This window comes from Neltuma alba, unplaced genomic scaffold, assembly GCF_004799145.2.
Source record: "Neltuma alba isolate B1F8T4 unplaced genomic scaffold, ASM479914v2 tig00010231_pilon, whole genome shotgun sequence".
Lineage (NCBI taxonomy): Eukaryota > Viridiplantae > Streptophyta > Magnoliopsida > Fabales > Fabaceae > Neltuma > Neltuma alba.
Genome location: NW_021635163.1, coordinates 432,478 through 450,584, shown reverse-complemented (window position 1 = coordinate 450,584; position 18,107 = coordinate 432,478). Strand labels below are relative to the sequence as shown.

Below are 18,107 nucleotides of genomic sequence, written 5' to 3'. Positions count from 1 at the left end.
ATAAAATCTTACATATAGGAGGAAAATTTGTGTAACATATGTTTTAACTATAAAAGAGGTATATATCTACGTTTTCAAAATAAAAAAAAAAAGTCTTTGTAATTGAGATAAAATAGAAGGATAATCAGTATATTTCACTCGAAGAATAGCTCTCAAATTGCTTCTGCATCTCAAAAACTCAATCAGGAAGATAAATAAATCTTCTAAGGAAAAAAAAGAAAAAGAAAACAAGTAGTTACTCATTCAAAGTTTATAGAAAGAATCACTCGCCCTTTTTTGCTTAATAAAAATAAATAGAAAATAATCTTGTATAATGTTTATAAAATAAGATCAGATAACTTAGTTTTTTTTTTTCAAATTACATATACCAGCTTTGGTAATAATTTTAGGAAAAACCTCAAAAAAATGACTACTGAATTTCAAAATTCTAAATCAGATATTACTATAAAAATGTGTTATCATTTGCTCTTTAAATGCAATCATTTTTTTTTATGAGTGTTGTAACAAGTACTGATTTAAAATTTGAAATTCAGCTATCACTTTTTTAGAATTTTTCCATAATTTTATTCCGTCCCGACATTGTTTTATCCTAATGATTTTTCGTCATGCCCCCTCTCAAGTTGAGCAGGACCGGGACCTAAAGGATTACCGGTCAAGATGGGACAAATTAGACACTCCCACCGTCCAATAATATCCAACACTTCGGCCCCACAGGCACATGCATGAATTGAAACTCGAAAGTGCCGTCGAATTCCTGTTGACGCGGAAGGATAAGAGTAGAGACGTCTGTCCATAGCGTCTCTCCCATGCCCCAATTGCTCAAATCCCAATTATCTAAATTGAAAATTTTAAAATATTATTTTTATTATTCTTAATATAAAACTTAATTGAGAAACTAATATTAGTTCTATTTGTAAGATCTATTTTATATATTTATTATTTTTTAAAATTAACTATATTGATATTTTCTCGATAATGATCAAGTAGGAGGAAAAGAGAGAGAATTGAGAAAAATACTTAAGATGTTTTAGAAAATATATAAATAAATCTATACTGTTAAAATCTAATTTAAAAAATTCATAAGAAAAATATACTTTATAGTAATAACTTACCATTATAAATTGTTTAGACTAAATTTTATCCGTTCATTTTTATTTATGTAAAATTACAATATTTTTGTTCAAAAATAATAATATTTTAAAAATATTAAATTTGTACCATTGAAATTTAATGTAATAGTGATAAAAGAGGTTGACGAGGGAAAGGGCTACTTCCCCATTTCTCACCACACCCACTTTTGACTCTGGGCTATAGTTCCTACATTGCTTTGGGCATTTAGTGCCCGTTAATTATTTATCTAAATTTTGGTTTTTACAATTTTTACCCAAACGCTTTTATTTTGATTAAATTCATTATGGTACGTTTAACCAAGCACCCATTTAATATACAAGTGGCTTTTACCACTTCATAGGGATTAAGAAAGAGTTAGAAAATAATTTCGATTCTTCACATTATCAAACATTAATACTACCTCCAGTCCTTAATATAAGACCTTATTTGACTTTTATTTTGGTCCTAAATATAAAACCCTAATCCACTTTATCTCTCATATTTATATTTTTTTTCAAAGTAGTCATTCTAATAATGATAGTTCTAGTCAATACACTTGATTAGTAAGAATATTTTAGGAACGACAACATCTATTTAGGACAAATAACTAACTCGACTTACTTTCTTAATCTCTTCAAATTAGTCAACTGACTCTTATAATCAGGACTGGAGGTAGTACGTCTTATTAGAACATTTAAATATAAGTGGACTTGATTTGATTTAGAAAGTCTCACATCAAATCAAATTTGGTACTCATCTGGTCCTAAATATAAGACCCTTATACTAGTATAATAGGTTGAGTACAAATTTAGGTCTCTTAAATTTGCTTTCATATTGACTTTGGTCTCCTAAGTTTTAAATTATATATTTTTGTCTCTCAAGTTTCTTTCTATCTAAAATATTAATTCCTATAATTTAATAAAAACTTAGACCATTTTACTCTTGAGGGATCAAAACTTATGATTTGAAATTTGAGAAACTAAAACCAAAATTTATACAAACTTAAAAAAATAAAAGATTATATTAACCCTAAATAATATATAGTAGAGTGAGAGAATACACAAACTTGAGCCTCAAAAGTTTTGGATTGATGTGAAGACGCCTAGTTTGTCCTGGACTTATGTGTGCCCCACTATTTATAATCCAAAGACTCGGCACGTCTTGGTTGTAGCGACGGAAACTTGGCGTTGGCTGCGTCTTTTTAACGTGAGTGGATTGGTCAAATGAAAGGAGACTCAGTCTTGACGTTTCATGCGGTTAACAAAATTAAACTTATCTGCCACTGGCCGTTTGGCCGAGTGGCGTACGTGTGTGTTGGGTGCGCTGTGAGTTTGATCCCGTCCTGTTGTAATAAAAAAAAAAAATTAAACTTATTTAGTTAATAAAAATTTAAGTGAGTTGGGTCTTAAAAGCTTATTAGAGTCAGAATATATCTTCAAACTCAAAAAGCACTTACAAAAATATTTACAGATCACCTATTAATAAAATCTTCGTATTAATAAAATTGAACTTAAAATTTGGATCAAATAGTGTAGAACAAGACGACCCCTTGAATTTCTCTGTAATGATCTGAGATGACAAATGTCTTTGGGAAGTGGCGTCATATACTCGCAATGATAGAGCTCAAGATGTTGCACTGATAAGAGATTCCCAACCCAATCTGGTAATATTTGTCCACAAAATCCTTTATTGGTTAGACTTTTGATGGTACGATGTGGTTGTAGCCTATCTAAAATCAATTCATCTTTGGAAGTAACTTCATAAAAACAATTATAAATGATGAAGATGTTGCTTTTCTTTTAATTTTGCAGTCTCATCCCCCATCTTCAGGTTTTAATCTTAGGTGCTTCAGGCCTCTGATTTCTAAGCATGCTCTCAAGTTGACAAGTCCACCCAATTCACTTACCTTTGCACTATCCCTGCTTCTATGCATCTTTTGATCATCTGCTTCACAACGTGTCAAGGTTTGGAGAGAAATTAATTTCCCTAATCCACGTGTGCATCCATTCCAACTAACAAAGGTGTACCAAGATGAAGATGCCTCAAGCTTACCAATTTATTGATGTCTCTTGGCAAATATCTAAAAAAAAAAGGTTTAAAGTTTGCGAGTTGTGGAGTTTGGTGGAACTTGTCTTATTAGACTATATGAAAGATCAAGAAATCTTAGATGTTTCAATTTTCCAATACTGTCCGGAATGTTGACAATATCCGATGAGCTTAAGTCCAGAACATGCAAGCACTTCAATTTTAATACAATCAAATCAGAAACAGAGTGGTCCATTCGATAAAAGAAATAGCTATTGAGACAAAGCTTTATTCTCAAGTTTAGAGAGGAATATGATGAATGACGCGTTGTGCTCCTGGTATGCTTTTCTTTTCCTTCTCTAACAACAAGATACTCCTACTTTGCCACAAATTGTGCTAAATTGTGAATGAAGTCATGCATTTTCATATCACTATGTCACCCCGGTAATCAATCTATTATGACATCTTGAAAGAAGGATCCTTAAAGTATGTAGATTTATATAATATTCATTTCCAAAACCTTCCTCATATTAATAAGGATTTTTTTAAAAAAAAACTTATTATTTTTTACATCTTCATTATTTATAATTAATTTTAACTAACTTTTTAATGTGTGTTAATTTGGTTAAATGTCTCGTATGTAAAGAAATGGAGAGAGTATTTTTTTTTTTGGTAAGATGTCTTTGCATGTACTCCAGCACATGTGGGGTGTCTCCCGCCAGGCAAGTTGGGCATAATAAGGACTCCTTTCCTTTTTTTGTTAATAAAGTTCAAAATTTTAAATTTGCCTCTCTCTTTTATAAGATTCAATTTAGAGTTGTATTAACATACAATATACCCTTAAAGGCCAAGAATTGGGCAAACTTAGTATTTGTTGATTAGGTAATTGAAGAACATTGATATAATTCGCCAAAATAAATGAGATTTCATGACGTTAAAAAAATTAAACCATGGAATTAATTCAGCAAGAACCACAGTATATTGGTTATGGGTGTATTCTGCTTTAAAGAGTGATAACTGACAGTGGATATATACCATGCCGATCCTTATAATGAGTCATTTGTGGAAAAAAAAATTGCTCCAAATATAAGTTATTTGTAAGATATTTAATGATCAATTTTAAATTTTTATTTTTGTCTAATTCTCATTAAAAAAACAACATATGATTTGTAAATTTAAGTATGCGAGCTATGATTCTTTTAAAAATGTAAGTCTTGTGTGAATTGTTCACTGTTAAAAGTTAAAACAGTGTTTCCCCTTTATTAAAAAAAAAAAGTTAAAACAGTGTTTGTGTTTGTCACTTTTGGTAAATCTGTAAAAAGTTAAGATATAAATTTGTTTTAAAAGTTTTCATTAAAAAAAATTGAGTATACGAAAGTTTTTTTTGAAAGTTAATTTATTCAAAAAATTTAAAATCATAATAATATTACTGTCTAATATTAAAAATATTCACAGTTAACACCAAAATATTAAAAAGTAATATTGTTACGATTTTAAACTTTCAGTAAATTTACCCTTAAAAAAATTTTAATTATTGTGGGTGAAACTTTGGGATCAAACTTGCAGCGTATTCCCATCCGTAAATGTCAGAACAAGCACGTGTCACCACATTGTTTCAGAAAAGTGGCGGCTCTGTATCTCCAAACCACGCCATTCCCATGTAAATTACATAAAGGGTATTTAATTTTTTTAAAAAAATTTTACATTATTTAATTTTTATCGAAACGAGAAGAAAAAAAAATGTAAAAATGATTTTAAAATATAGAAAAAAATCTTGAATAACAACAAAATTACAAAATTTTATTAATTTAATGCACTCTTGTACGTACGAAAATGTATTGGTTAGGGCCTTAGAGGTAGTACTGCTGAGTTAGTGGAAAGGGGAAACATATCCTCCGTTCTTGCTCGTTTCTCAGTAGATAGGTTAGATTTAACACTTTTATGAAACTCTTATTACAATATTTTTATCAATTAAATTTTTTTATTTATTCTGCATTAGGTCAAATTTTAAAAGTTTAATTTTATATATTTATGTTTAAAATAATAATTTTTTAAAATAAAATTCAAAGCTGGGTTAGAGCATCTGTAGTTTGAAATTCTGCTAACCCTTTCAACCCCACAAGCACATGCCTTGTTTGGTACGCTGGAATTGGGATAAATGGATATAAAAATTGAATTAATGTCCATCTTACACCTTGTTTGGTAAAAAAAAAAGAAGTTCATGGAATTGGTTTTCATGCGGAAACCGACTCCATCAAAATTAATGGAATTAACTTCCATCATACAATTCATGGAATTCTAAAAAGTCCTGTGGAATTCTTCTTTTGCCTCTTATTCTTCATATCCTTTAGATCCCAACTCCATTACCTCCATAGCATTTCTTCTTCTTCTTTTTTTCAATTATTGAAAAAAAACCAAAGCCTTAAAGGTCATGTTTGGTAAGCGGGATTGATTTTTGATGAAATGGAATGATAAAAGGATTGAAAATGATAATGGTAATGGAATTGGGAATGGGGCTTTTATTTTATGTTTGGTATGAGGTAATATATGAAAGGAATACATGCATTTATCTTATTTTATAATAAGATATGCAGGATTAAAAAATTATAATACTCCTTTCTATTTTTGAGACTCCAACGTTATGCATCCCTGTGAATGTGAAACCGCAAATCACACACATATATATATATATTTTAAAAAAAGTACATTAAATTTTGCCTCATTGTAAAATTAAAAATAAATAAGATATTTTAAAAATAAAAATGGCTATTTGGGAATAATAATTAATGTTTCTGTAAATGTAAAATCATTAAAACGAAATACGAATAAAAAAATTTGCATCAATTCATCATACTCAATATATATAATGAGGAAAAAGTAAATTTAAAATTGAAATAAGTTGAAAAAATTAATTAATAAATTAATTTTAGAAATCAATAAAAAACTTTTTTTTATTAATTTAAAAATTTTATTTTAAAACAATAAAATGTTTAAAAATTTATTTTCATACATATTTTTTTAAAAATGAAATCCTTTTCAAAAAATTGCAAATTAATTAATTAATATATAAGCAACCTTAACCGTAAATAATGGAAAACGAAAACAACAATAAACAAGGGCTAAACTTACATGTTCCAAATCAAAAGTGTAAAGAGGGGCATTTTTGTCTTTTGAGTATTTTAATCTTAGGATTTAAAACCATTACCATGGGGGAGGTGGGACTGTATATCCCACCTATGTGGTATTGTTCAATTCTTGGTAATTTTTAATATCTCATACCAAATATCACAATTTGATCTAATCTCGAGTCCAATCCCAATTCCTCCCCCTCAATCTTACCTACCAAACGTGACCTAAGGTCCTAATCACTAAACTATCGACATCTCACTCAAAATTATAGTTTTTCTCCTAATTCTTTTGTGATTCTCGGAGATAATTGGAAGAGTCGTGCACGGAAATAGTTTTTTTGTGTTAACTTTTGTTCGTTGCATCAGCTTTTAAACTTCATAGGATGTACCTTTTGACCTTCATGACTCTCAGAACAAATCATAACAGATTTGTTTAAGATGTTTAGACAGTGCTGATACACGCTGAATATAATTTAGACTCCTCCCATAGAATGACTTGTAAAAAACAAAATTCTTTTCGTATACTTACCGGGAGAGTAAACACTTTTAATGTTTTAGTACTCCTCTGGTTCTTAATATAAGACCCATTTAACTAATTTGATTAGATTAAGAAAGTTAGGTAAGTTAGTTAATTATAAGAAAAGTGACACATTTTTCCTAAAATACCATAATCATCTTTCTTAATATCCCCTTTCCTTCTTCTACTTGATTATAGTTGAGAGAGTATCCATAGGGGTAATTTAGAAAAAATTAATAAATATGAGAAATGGATCTTATATTTAGGACCAAAACCAATTCAAGAATTGGGTCCTATATTAAGAACCGGAGGAGTATTTTAGCAGGACTATCATTTGTGCCCCAGAGAGTTCTTCGGTAGAGAAATGTACTTGTTTCATTTTTGGAATCAAGTGCTCCATACTAAATGGGTGCTGGTGCTACAGTATCTATTTAGAACTTTCATCAATTTTGCTGTTCAACAGGTTATTCTCCCCTTGAATGGGAATAGAACATCATATTTTCCTGCCTTAAACGGTTCATCCGGATAAAACTAAATGAGTGGATTACGGGTTAGGCCTTGGGCTGCTCGTCTGCCAATGGCCACGAGTGGATTCCGTGTATTTAGTCCTTTCGTCACTTTAACCCAAACCAATATAATAGCTGAAAAAGCAATGAGCTGCCCGATAGTAGTTAAAGGTTGAAGCGTGTGTTTAGTTTTCTACATTTATATCAATTTACAAGTTTTGGTTTAAATCCTTAAGTTTAAATAATGAATTTATACTTAAATGCTCATAAAACATATTCTAAATTTTTAATTATTTAATAATTCATTTCTATATTTTGAAATATAAAGTTATAAACATCCGAACGATTAAATGTATGATAACATATTAAAAATGCTAGAAATATAAAAATTAAGTATTTATAAAAATAATTAAGTTCTGCGATGTCCGACATCCATGAGAGGGAATGCCCAAAGGAATCGGATCATGGATCACTGTCAGTATCAGAACCTTCCTCAACTCCGAGCCGATAATTTTTGCATTGTTGTTTAAGTTGGGCTTTTGGTTGATCAGTTGACCGCATATGTGGCCTAACAGCACTGTGATGTGTAACAGTTTAAAAAGATCTATTGGGCCTAACAAACTTATTAAGCCCAATGCGAGGCCCTATCAGGCCCAATTTAGCCCTGTGTTTTTTTTCCTCCCATTTTTTCTATGCTCCTTTGAGTGATATTGGAAATTATTTGTACGTGGTTAGTTGAGGCAGTAAGCAGCTTCACTCATAAGGAGAAAAACACACTTTCAAAACTTAAGAAGTCTCAAATCCAAAGTGACTTAGGATATCTTGAATCGCACTAAAAAAAAGAAGAAATTATTTGGAGGATTTTCACCTTAAACGACCTTGACCCAACAGGGATTAGCCCTGTGGTTAGTTGAGGCAGTATCAAGCCCAATTTAGCCCTGTGGTTTTTCTCCTTCCATTTTTTCTATGCTCCTTTGAGTGATATTGGAAATTATTTGTACGTGGTTAGTTGAGGCAGTAAGCAGCTTCACTCATAAGGAGAAAAACACACTTTCAAAACTTAAGTCTCAAATCCAAAGTGACTTAGGATATCTTGAATCGCACTAAAAAAAAAAAAGAAATTATTTGGAGGGTTTTCACCTTAAACGACCTTGACCCAATAGGGATTAGTTTCAAGTTCAGAGTGACTTGGGGATACCCTGAATTACTAAAAAAAAAAAAAAATTCCCACCAACCATTTTTTTCCCCCTCCCTTTTGAAATTTCCACTCCACCCTTCTCACTTAGTTTTTTAAGTCAGGTCAGTTGGGTTAGTTTCAGTCTTTTTCAAAAAAGATTTTTTAATGAAGACATTTATCCGTTACTCTAATAAGCAAAACGGGGAAAAGAGGCGTGAAAATTAAGAACAGGAAGGGGTTCAAAGTTCAGACTTTAGAAGATTGGTTGTTCTTCAATTTTTTTTTTCTCCTAATGGAATGTATGAGAACAAAAATGTAATAATATGCTATTTTTATCTTTTAGACGTATAGCTTCATCTAATTTCTATAATTTTTAATTTAAAATCTTCGTCAATTTATTTTCTAAAAAGATTTTATGGCCATATATGTTGCTAGGAGTCATGTACAGTGGACATGTGACAAAACTACAACATAAATAGCGAGAAAACCAGTTAAAAAAAAAGATATCAAGCATTGCAGATTATACAAAATGTGATATGGCATTGACCTGGTTTGATATTACATCCCAATATCTTTGAAGAACAAGTTTTCACATGATGATACTATATAATGTACACATTTGGATTAATGATGTGAGATTACCTTCAGGAACTGACATCAAATACCTGCAACACACGAGCCATAGATATTGCAGTTCCATGAGATTTACAATCCAGTCTGGTAAGCTTTCTCCACAAAATCATCTAATGATTGGAGCTTTGATGGTAAGATGAGGACGAAGCCTTTCTAAAATCAATTCATAAGAAGCACCTTTAGACAATTCACCATACCCAGAGTATAATGTGTCCCAACACAATATGAACTGTTGAAGATGTTGCTTCTCTTTTAATCTTGCAGACTCAGCCCAGATATCTCTAGAATCCCCCTCAAGTTGTTAAGCTCACCCAATTCACTTATCCTTGCACTTGCCCTTTTCTCATGCATCTCTTGGTCATCTACTGCAAAATCTGTCAAGGTTTGAGGGGAAGTCAATTGCCGCAAACCACTTGGCATCCATTCCAACTTATTACAACTGATAAGATCAAGATGCCTCAAGCTTGCTAATTTACTAATGTCCTTTGGCAATTTCCGAATCGATGAATTCGAAGTGAGGTTTAAGGTTTGTAAGCTGTGGAGTTTGGTAACAGTCTTTGGGACCTGTTTGATATTATATTCATGAAGGATCAAGAAATCTTAGATGCTTCGATTTTCCAGTGCTTTCTGAAATTTCGGTAGTGTTTGACGTACTTAAGTTCAGAACACGCAAGAATTTCAATTTTGATGCAACCAAACCAAAAACATGGTGATGCATTCGGCAAGGAAGAGAAATATGGGCTTTTAAATTTTCTGCTAGTGACGTAATTTTGGGGAAAGTGACAGAAAATTACCTTCCAACTCAATTATTTTTGCAAGCTGGGTTTGCAGCAATATACAAGTTGTTGTGGGTAACAATCATTAACAAACAATATTAAGGAAAAAAATTCATTAGCAACAATAATTAACGAAAAATCTCAGCCTAAATCTACACTGGACGCCAGTCTAGCAACCCGCTAAAACAATCCACCGAGAAAGCAAACTTGTAAATATGGACCGGGAGATAAAAAAATTGAAGAATAATTGACTTGTATTACTCTGTTTTTATACCCTATATACAGAGTAAGTGCGACATATAAATATCGTTACCGCACTTAAACTAATTTGATTTTCCTTTTTTCTAAAAATCATTAATTTTTTTCTCAGGAACATAAAAAGTTAAAAACTGCAACCTTAGAGTGTGTTCAGTCCAAAAAAAAAAAAACACTTAGAATAAGATTGTAATTGACAGCTCTTCCGATGAAAATGTTATAGCATCGCTGGACGCTGGCTGTATTGTTGATTAGAAAGAAATAAACCAAAAAAAGAATCAATGTTGATATATGTAAAAATTACAAAACCAAACACTGCTCTGTCCCATGTCTTTTTAATATGGTAGAACATCCTCAATTCGAGAGGCAGGGCTCTGAGGAAAAATTTAACTATATTTTAAGGAAAAAAGAGCAAAAACAAAGAAACCAAACAAAGAATACTTATTGTTACTATCTTTGACGAGCTAGAAAAAGATTTTCTATGACTTTAGCGGAAGTTACGTACATTACATAGTAGAAAATTAATTACACATAGATAGAGGAGCACTTTGCTTCCTGGTTTTGTTCAATTTCCATCTTGCTAAGTTTAGATCATCAATATTTAGTCAGAGCTCCATACCAGGGAACACGCTCTGTGACTTTCCCGGAAGGTAAATGGGAACTCCTGAAAGAGATTAACAAAAAGATCAAATCACAGTCCAAGCAGCTTTGTCATTCTAAACACACGTAGGGGAAGATAGGGAGAAGCTTCTTTTTTATTGATTGTATCATTTATTCTGATTGCAAGGAGTTCAATAAATGAACCAAATGCATGAGTCAGTATACATGTATGATTCTATTTTTTTGAACAAGTAATAGAGTCTCTGATCTAAGAAATCAATTTGGGGGTGTTTGGCTAATCCAGAAATATTTTTCAAAAACACTTTTCCGCAAATCGAGGCAAACTCTTTCATATATTTATTTCGTATATCATAAAAGCACTTTTGAAATTATAGTTTTGTTTTTACCCAAATATTCCTTTTATATACCAATAAACACATGGAAAACGAATTGTAGGTCGATCTATTCTTCTAACACTTTAACTTTATATAAGGTGTTAATTTTGTTACTTGCATTTAAGAAAAAGTGGTCAAAACAAAATCATGATATCTAATATCTTAAATGTTGATAAAATATTTTCAAATACTAAGATATCAAGTTTGATTTTTAAAAAATTATAACTATAATTATTACAAAAAATATTTAAAACTAACAATTTTAAAATTAAAAGATTAAAAATATTTTTTTTAAGGTTAAAGGACCAAAACTAAAACTTTTTATAAGGTAAAAGGAATTCTACTAATTATCATGTTGGTTTTTCTTTTTAGTTCATTTAAAACCGAATTTGTTGAAAATTTATTCAAAGTCAAATTGATCTATGGATTCAAGTATTTGCTGTGGAAATAGATTTGGGCCAGAAGGACTCAAGACTGTATTAAAAAACGCAGTGATGATCTAATTAATTATAGCTCTACATTTTTCGAGCTCTCTTTCATGGATTGAATTGATCTTCTCATTACTTTACCCCTTGGGAACATTGTCATTTCAGTTGTAGTGATATAGAAAATATGCATCCCCTGACTAGCAAATAAATTCATCAGACAGGAGACCGTCAAGAAAGAAAGATTGTTGAAAATGTTAGACCAAGACATTCTTTTACAATTTTTAAGGTTGAAGAAAAAACTTATGACAATTTTTTTTACCAAATACTACTTTTTAATATAAGAATTAGTTTAGTAATTTAAGTAGGTTAAGAAAATTATTTAAATTATTTATTCATAATAATTATGCATTGTCTTTATTAAAATACTCTTATTAATCAAGTGTCATTTGATGAAATATTTAATATATGTAACTACTGTAAATATTACTTTAAAAAAATATATAAGTAAGAGGGAGAGAGAGTGGCTCGGAGTGTTAGAACCAAATTAAAAGTTAAATTAGCTCTCACATTATTAAAAAAAAAAAGGAGGCAGTATATTATAAATTTCTAATTGACGCTGCCATGGCTTACTGCGCAAAATCTCTGCCAAGTTGAAAACAGATGTGTGGTTTACTGGATACTTATCGATATAATTAATAAACTATTAACAAATTCCATTGTTTGTACTGTCCAATCTGGTTGGTATCAGCAACTCATTGTTCACAATAGAAACCAAAATCATGCGGCCCATCAAACATGATAGAGCAAAGAATCTGAGCGTTAATAAAAATCAAAAACTGGAGAAGATGGTGACCGAAAAAGAAGAAGAAGGAGACGGAGAAAGATCCCTCAGAAAGCCAAGAATCTACAATGTGGGAGGCATGAAAAAGGATTTGATGGGTTCCTCAACCTCTGCAACTAAATTTGCTAAAGAGGGAGCACCACCATTTTTGCAATGCTTAGCATGCCCCTTCTTCTGATTACTAAACTTTTCCTCACCGGGATTCCATTACCGACCACTCAAAACACACTCTCCGATTTACAAGCATTGCTCCGGCGAATACGATGAACCCGATTCCGATGCCTGTCTTCGTCTATTACTGCGATTAACCTTGACTTTTGGTTTTAGGGTTATCGGTTTATGCACAGTTATATTATTCTTTTCGGGCTGTGTTGGGCCTGGCCTTTTGCTCCCTTAGCCCAAACCTATGTAATAGCTGGGCGTCGAACTGCCAGATAGTTAACCTATGTACAAGTGTTAGTCCAAGTGAAAGGGATTTGGTACCTTAAACATCATGTCTTAGGTTTGATCTTAGAACGGTGTGTATAGAAAAAATACTGCTGGAAGGGATATCCGCTACGTTGCCCGACAATACTCTAAGAGATTAGTCTCTTACCGTGCAGGTGGGAGTAGGCCAGAGCAACGGGCGGGTTGGGCAGCCCGGCCCCAAACCCGCAGCCCGCCCGTTTATGCAATAACGGGTACGGGGTGGCCCGTACCCGTACATAACCCGTTTAAGCCCGTCCCTAAACGGGCTGGGTTAAGTGGGCGGGCTTAAACGGGTTATGGGGAACCCGTTTAACAATCAGGTGCTGTTCAGGGGCTGTTCGCAATTCGCATTCAAAAATCAAAATAGATGAAAATTATAATACCATTAATCAAAATCTAAACTCCATAATCCATACAATCAGAAACCATCACAAATTTCTAATGTTCAAGGGTTCAAGCTTCAAAAGAGGACAACCACAAATATAAAATTGTAAAGGATTAATCATCATCAAATCATCATCAATCACTCATCATCATCATCACCACCATAATCATGAGCTTCTCCTTCAGAGCTACTTGAGGAAGTGGCTGTACTTGGAACCAATGACTCTTGCTCTACAAAACAAATTAAAAAAAATCAATTCATTAATATTTAATAACAAGATAAAACAATATAAATTGAAAATATTGTTGAAGGTTAAAATACCAGTAACGACATTTGCACTCTCAATAAAATTATCTAGTTCAAGGTCATTGAGTCTTGGAGTACTACTGCATAGCCAATTTTGAGCACATATGAGTGCCTCAACCATCTTTGCAGATAAAGAGCTCCTGAAATTATCCAGTATTCGACCCCCAGTACTGAAAACTGATTCAGAAGATACTGTAGAGACCGGTGCAGCCAACAAGTCACGTGCCATTACACTCAAAACTCTATACTTGGGAGCATTCACTTTCCACCATGCCAAGACATCAAATTTTGGATCACGAAAACCACCTAAATCAGCTTGAAGGTATTCATCTACTTCAGAAATTTTCTCTGCATTAACAACGGTGTCTGCAGTGGCTAGGAACTTTTGAAATGTAGAATCAGTATCATCATGAAATAACATGTCAATGTCATCATCCCCAGTTCCAACACTATCATGGACTTGCTGTTGATCCGCTGTTGATTGAGATTTAGATGCTTCACCATGATCAAGCTCAGCAACACTAGCAAAATAGTGATCATACAATCGATACAAGACATCCATAGTCTTTTTCAACATGGCTTCTCGCTTTGTAGGTTCAGGAAAAATGTCTTCAAAAGCAATCTTGATATATGTCATCTTGAATCTAGGATCAAGGATCACTGCTATGATCAACAACGGATTCATTTTTTCTGCTTTTCCCCAGTACTTATCATACTTTGTCTGCATTCTCCTTGCCATGTCACTCAAGAGAGAGTACTCACTAGCTGCACTTCGATGAAGGTGAGTCTGAATTGCAACTATATGCTGAAAGCATGTACTTGTTGTTACAAAATTTGATCCAGAAAATTTGAGGGTCTTAGTGTAGAACAACCTCAAAAACACAAGAAACTCTTTAGCCACACTCCAATCATATGCAGTAGGTGGTTCAGCTGTGGCCCTTCCTAATGTTGTGTCAATGACATCAGCATCATCATCATCATCATCATAACTTAAGACAACACCCTGTTGGTTTGTAAACAGTTTAACCTTTTTCTTAAAGTAATCCTTGTAATCTTGATCTTCTTCTTCCATCCTATCAAAGACTTTGATGAACTTGACAGCATTTTCCAACATCAGATAAGTTGAATTCCACCTAATCACATGACAAATAAGAAATAAACAACTAAGAATTATCAAGTGAAAATGGACATAATATGAAAATAATACAATTATAGTGCAAATAATACCTCGTGGGGCAATCCAAAGTCAGCAAACTCTTCGAATCAATTTTTTCCTTTTCAACAAGCTCCTTGAACCTCTGTAGCCTAGCTGGAGAAGATCTAACAAATTTAATTGCATGCCGAATAAGTTCAATAGACTTATTCATTTCCTTTAGACCTTCACCAACAATCAGATTCAAAATATGAGCTGCACACCGCATTTGCAAAAACTCTCCATCACATATTAGACCATTCCAACTCTTCAACCGTTTCTTCAAATAGGCAATTGCAGTGTCATTAGAAGAAGCATTGTCAACTGTAATTGTGAAGACTTTTTCAATGCCCCAGCTGAATAAACAATCCTCAATTTGCTTGCCAATTGTATCCCCTTTGTGATTTTCAATGACACAGAAATTTAAAATCCTTTTCTGTAAAGTCCAATTCTCATCAATCCAATGTGCAGTCAAACACATATAGTTGGAGTTTTGTATTGAAGTCCAACAATCAGTGGTAAGGGACACACGGCATTTAGATCGCTTGAAATATCTCTTCAAACGTTTTGCTTCCTCCAAATACAATTGGTAGCAATCCCTAGCAATTGTCCATCGTGAAGGTATCTGAAACCTAGGTTCAAACTCTTGCAAAAGTTCTTTTAGACCCTCCCCTTCCAAAACTCGAAAAGGCAATTCATCCTTTATGATGAACCTTGCAAGAGCCTTTCTACATCTTTCTTGGTTGAACAAGCGATACGATTGAGATGATTGAGAAGACATAGCAGTCAACATGGTTTGTGACTTGCTTGCTTTGTTTGGATTCTTAGGACACTTTTCAAAATGCCGCCACAACTGTTTTGTCCCAGTTTTAGTTGGATGACTTGCATAATCTATGCCACAATAATTACACTTCGCCCTATGTTTCCCTTTGGTTTGGGTTAATGGCAACCTTGTAAAATGATTCCAAATATCAGATGTTAGCCGCCTTTTCCTCTTCGTTGGTGGCGCTACTTCTTCAGCATCTTGTCTCTCATTATTATTTTTAGCATGTTGAACAACAGTACTTGGGTTTTCAGTTGGACCTTCCACACTTTCCTCTACAACAGTCTTAGCTTTGATATTGTCTTGCTGACTTTGTGCCATTCTTCAATTTCCTTCTCAATCCAAATCAAATTTAACAACAATAATAATAGCCTTAATAGGAGAAATAAAAATAATAATACTTTCCCAATTTTTCCAAAACCAAATCAATTTTCAGTTTTTCACTTAAACATAATCAAACTCACTCATTATGAAATGAATATAGAACACAAAATCATCAACAAACAAAACTGCAAGAAGACCGATGTTTGTCAAAATGCACACACAGAGACCAAAAAGAAAATTGCAATATCAAATATCAATTATATATTGCAAATGCGGTGTGCACACAAATTGTTTCAATAACAGACTAACAGTTATATATAACATCAGGATTATGCTTTATCTTGTTAATAACATCTAAAAGCTGATCAAATCCTTTGCCAGAGTAGTCCGCATGCATGTCAGTATAGTGAATATGGTAATACCCAGGTCAGGGAATTGTGCAGATGAGGCCAGATGAATATCTACGTTTACATATAATATACAAAATCCAATAAAGCACGATGACTTGCTATAATGCTATGTAAAGTTTCGACATTTTTTAGTTGTGTATTTTCATCAAACAGCTTATGGGCGTGAACCAGGCTGAAACAACAATGCAAAACCCAACATGAAAAGCAGAAAACTCGATATAGGAAGAGCCGAAGAGGAAGTTGAAACCTGCCAGCTTTGTGAGTATACCTATAGACTCGGCGAGTGACAGTCACCGAGGAGGCGAGGAGGCGAGGACTCAGAGGTCGACTGGAGTCTGGAGTTGGAGACAGACACCGACCGAGTGAGTGACGGTCTGACCGAGGCGAGGACGAGGCGACTGGTGAGGACTCGAGGGGATCACCGGATCAGGGGAGACAGAGACCGAGTGAGAGTGACGGTGAGTGGTGACCGACTGGAGCAGAGACCGAGCTGAGGCGAGGAGGCGAGGATTCGAGGTCAACTCGAGGGGATCAACTCGAGCTGAGGCGAGGAGGCGAGGATTCGAGGTCAACTCGAGCTGACGGTGAGTGGTGACCGACTAGAGCAGAGACCGAGCTGAGGCGAGGAGGCGAGGATTCGAGGTCAACTCGAGGGGATCAGCCGATCAGGATTCAGGATTGAGCATTCAGTGATTCACTCAGGCTCAGCTCAGCGGGAGTCCGGGACCGGGAGTGCGGAAGCCGGGAGATGGGAGACCGACGAAGACGAGATTAGAGAGGAGAGAGTGAGAGATCACTAGATCAGAGTCCGAGTCTCCGAGAGAGCGAAGGCGACAAGGCGTGAGTGAAGCGGTTCAGAGTTCAGACCAGACATTCAGATTTCAGAATTTCAGACCACAGAGGCAGACATTCAGTCTTTCTTACTTCTTAGTTTCTTTCGGTTTTTCGGAGACGGGAGGGGAGACCGGAGACGTAGAGACTAGAGAGCCAGAGATGGACACGGACACGCTACACGCCTACACGGACACTCACTCAGATTGGGCTTAATTATTGGACTGCAGGACTGGGCTTGGGGTTGTCATTTTCTTCAATTTAAAAAAAAAAAAATAAATGGGCGGGTACGGGCAGCCCGTGCCTGTGCCCGTAGCCCGCCCATTTAATTTGTAAACCCGCCCGTTTAAGCCCGCCCGTTTATTTTCTTTTTTGGGCGGGCCCAAACGGGTCCAATTTCGCCGGGTTGCGGGCGGGTGGCCGGGTTTCGGGTTACATGCTCAGCCCTAGGTGGGAGGATACTCCGGGCAACTAAAAAAAAATTAAAAAATTTAAAATTATTTAATTATAATAAGTTGTGTAATCTCTTTAAAATATGAATGTTTATCATTAGATTATATATCAGCTTATAAGTTGGATTTAAAACAATTTATCTGACTTTTTAGCAATGACCCAATTTTTTTTTTAATTTAAAGGGTAACCTAATATGCTCCCCACGTTCTGATTTAAAGTTTTCGTTTTTCAATTTTCAGGGATATCATATCAAATTCAACCTGCTACCAACAAGTTGTTGGTTAATATAGTAAATAGTCTCATCCCATAAAAAGGACAACACAAGTTTGAATCTTTAAAAATACACTTGTTAGGAGAGTTTTTAACCTTAACTCTCTTGGATTGAATGAGATCAGTCTCAAATCCAAAGTAATTTGATAAAATAAAATTCAACCCAAATCTCGGGAAGTTTTTGGAGGCATCAATCAAATCCATTTGGTGATTCCATTGCGAAGAAAAAGAAAATTGAAAAGGCAACTTATCGA

At 33.9% G+C, this 18,107-nt stretch overlaps 1 protein-coding gene across 1 annotated transcript; it reads right to left on the bottom strand.

Moving 5' to 3' along the window:
- Nucleotides 1–13,382: 13,382 nt before the first annotated feature.
- Nucleotides 13,383–15,886, bottom strand: LOC114755135 (zinc finger BED domain-containing protein RICESLEEPER 1-like). Its single transcript, XM_028944010.1, has 3 exons — nucleotides 14,778–15,886; nucleotides 13,566–14,683; nucleotides 13,383–13,474 (listed from the first exon to the last, which is right to left on the bottom strand). The coding sequence occupies exons 1-3, from the start codon at nucleotides 15,884–15,886 to the stop codon at nucleotides 13,383–13,385; spliced, it is 2,319 nt and encodes a 772-aa protein (XP_028799843.1).
- Between the last annotated feature and the right edge of the window lie 2,221 nt (nucleotides 15,887–18,107).

What these genes read in the sequence shown, in the direction of transcription:
- LOC114755135 (XM_028944010.1), bottom strand. Translation starts at nt 15,886, where the DNA reads ATGGCACAAAGTCAGCAAGACAATATCAAAGCTAAGACTGTTGTAGAG. An exon ending in ACTTTGGATTGCCCCACGAG is followed by an intron (nt 14,684 to 14,777) that starts GTATTATTTGCA and finishes TCATGTGATTAG; the next exon opens with GTGGAATTCAACTTATCTGA. An exon ending in GAGTGCAAATGTCGTTACTG is followed by an intron (nt 13,475 to 13,565) that starts GTATTTTAACCT and finishes TTTGTTTTGTAG; the next exon opens with AGCAAGAGTCATTGGTTCCA.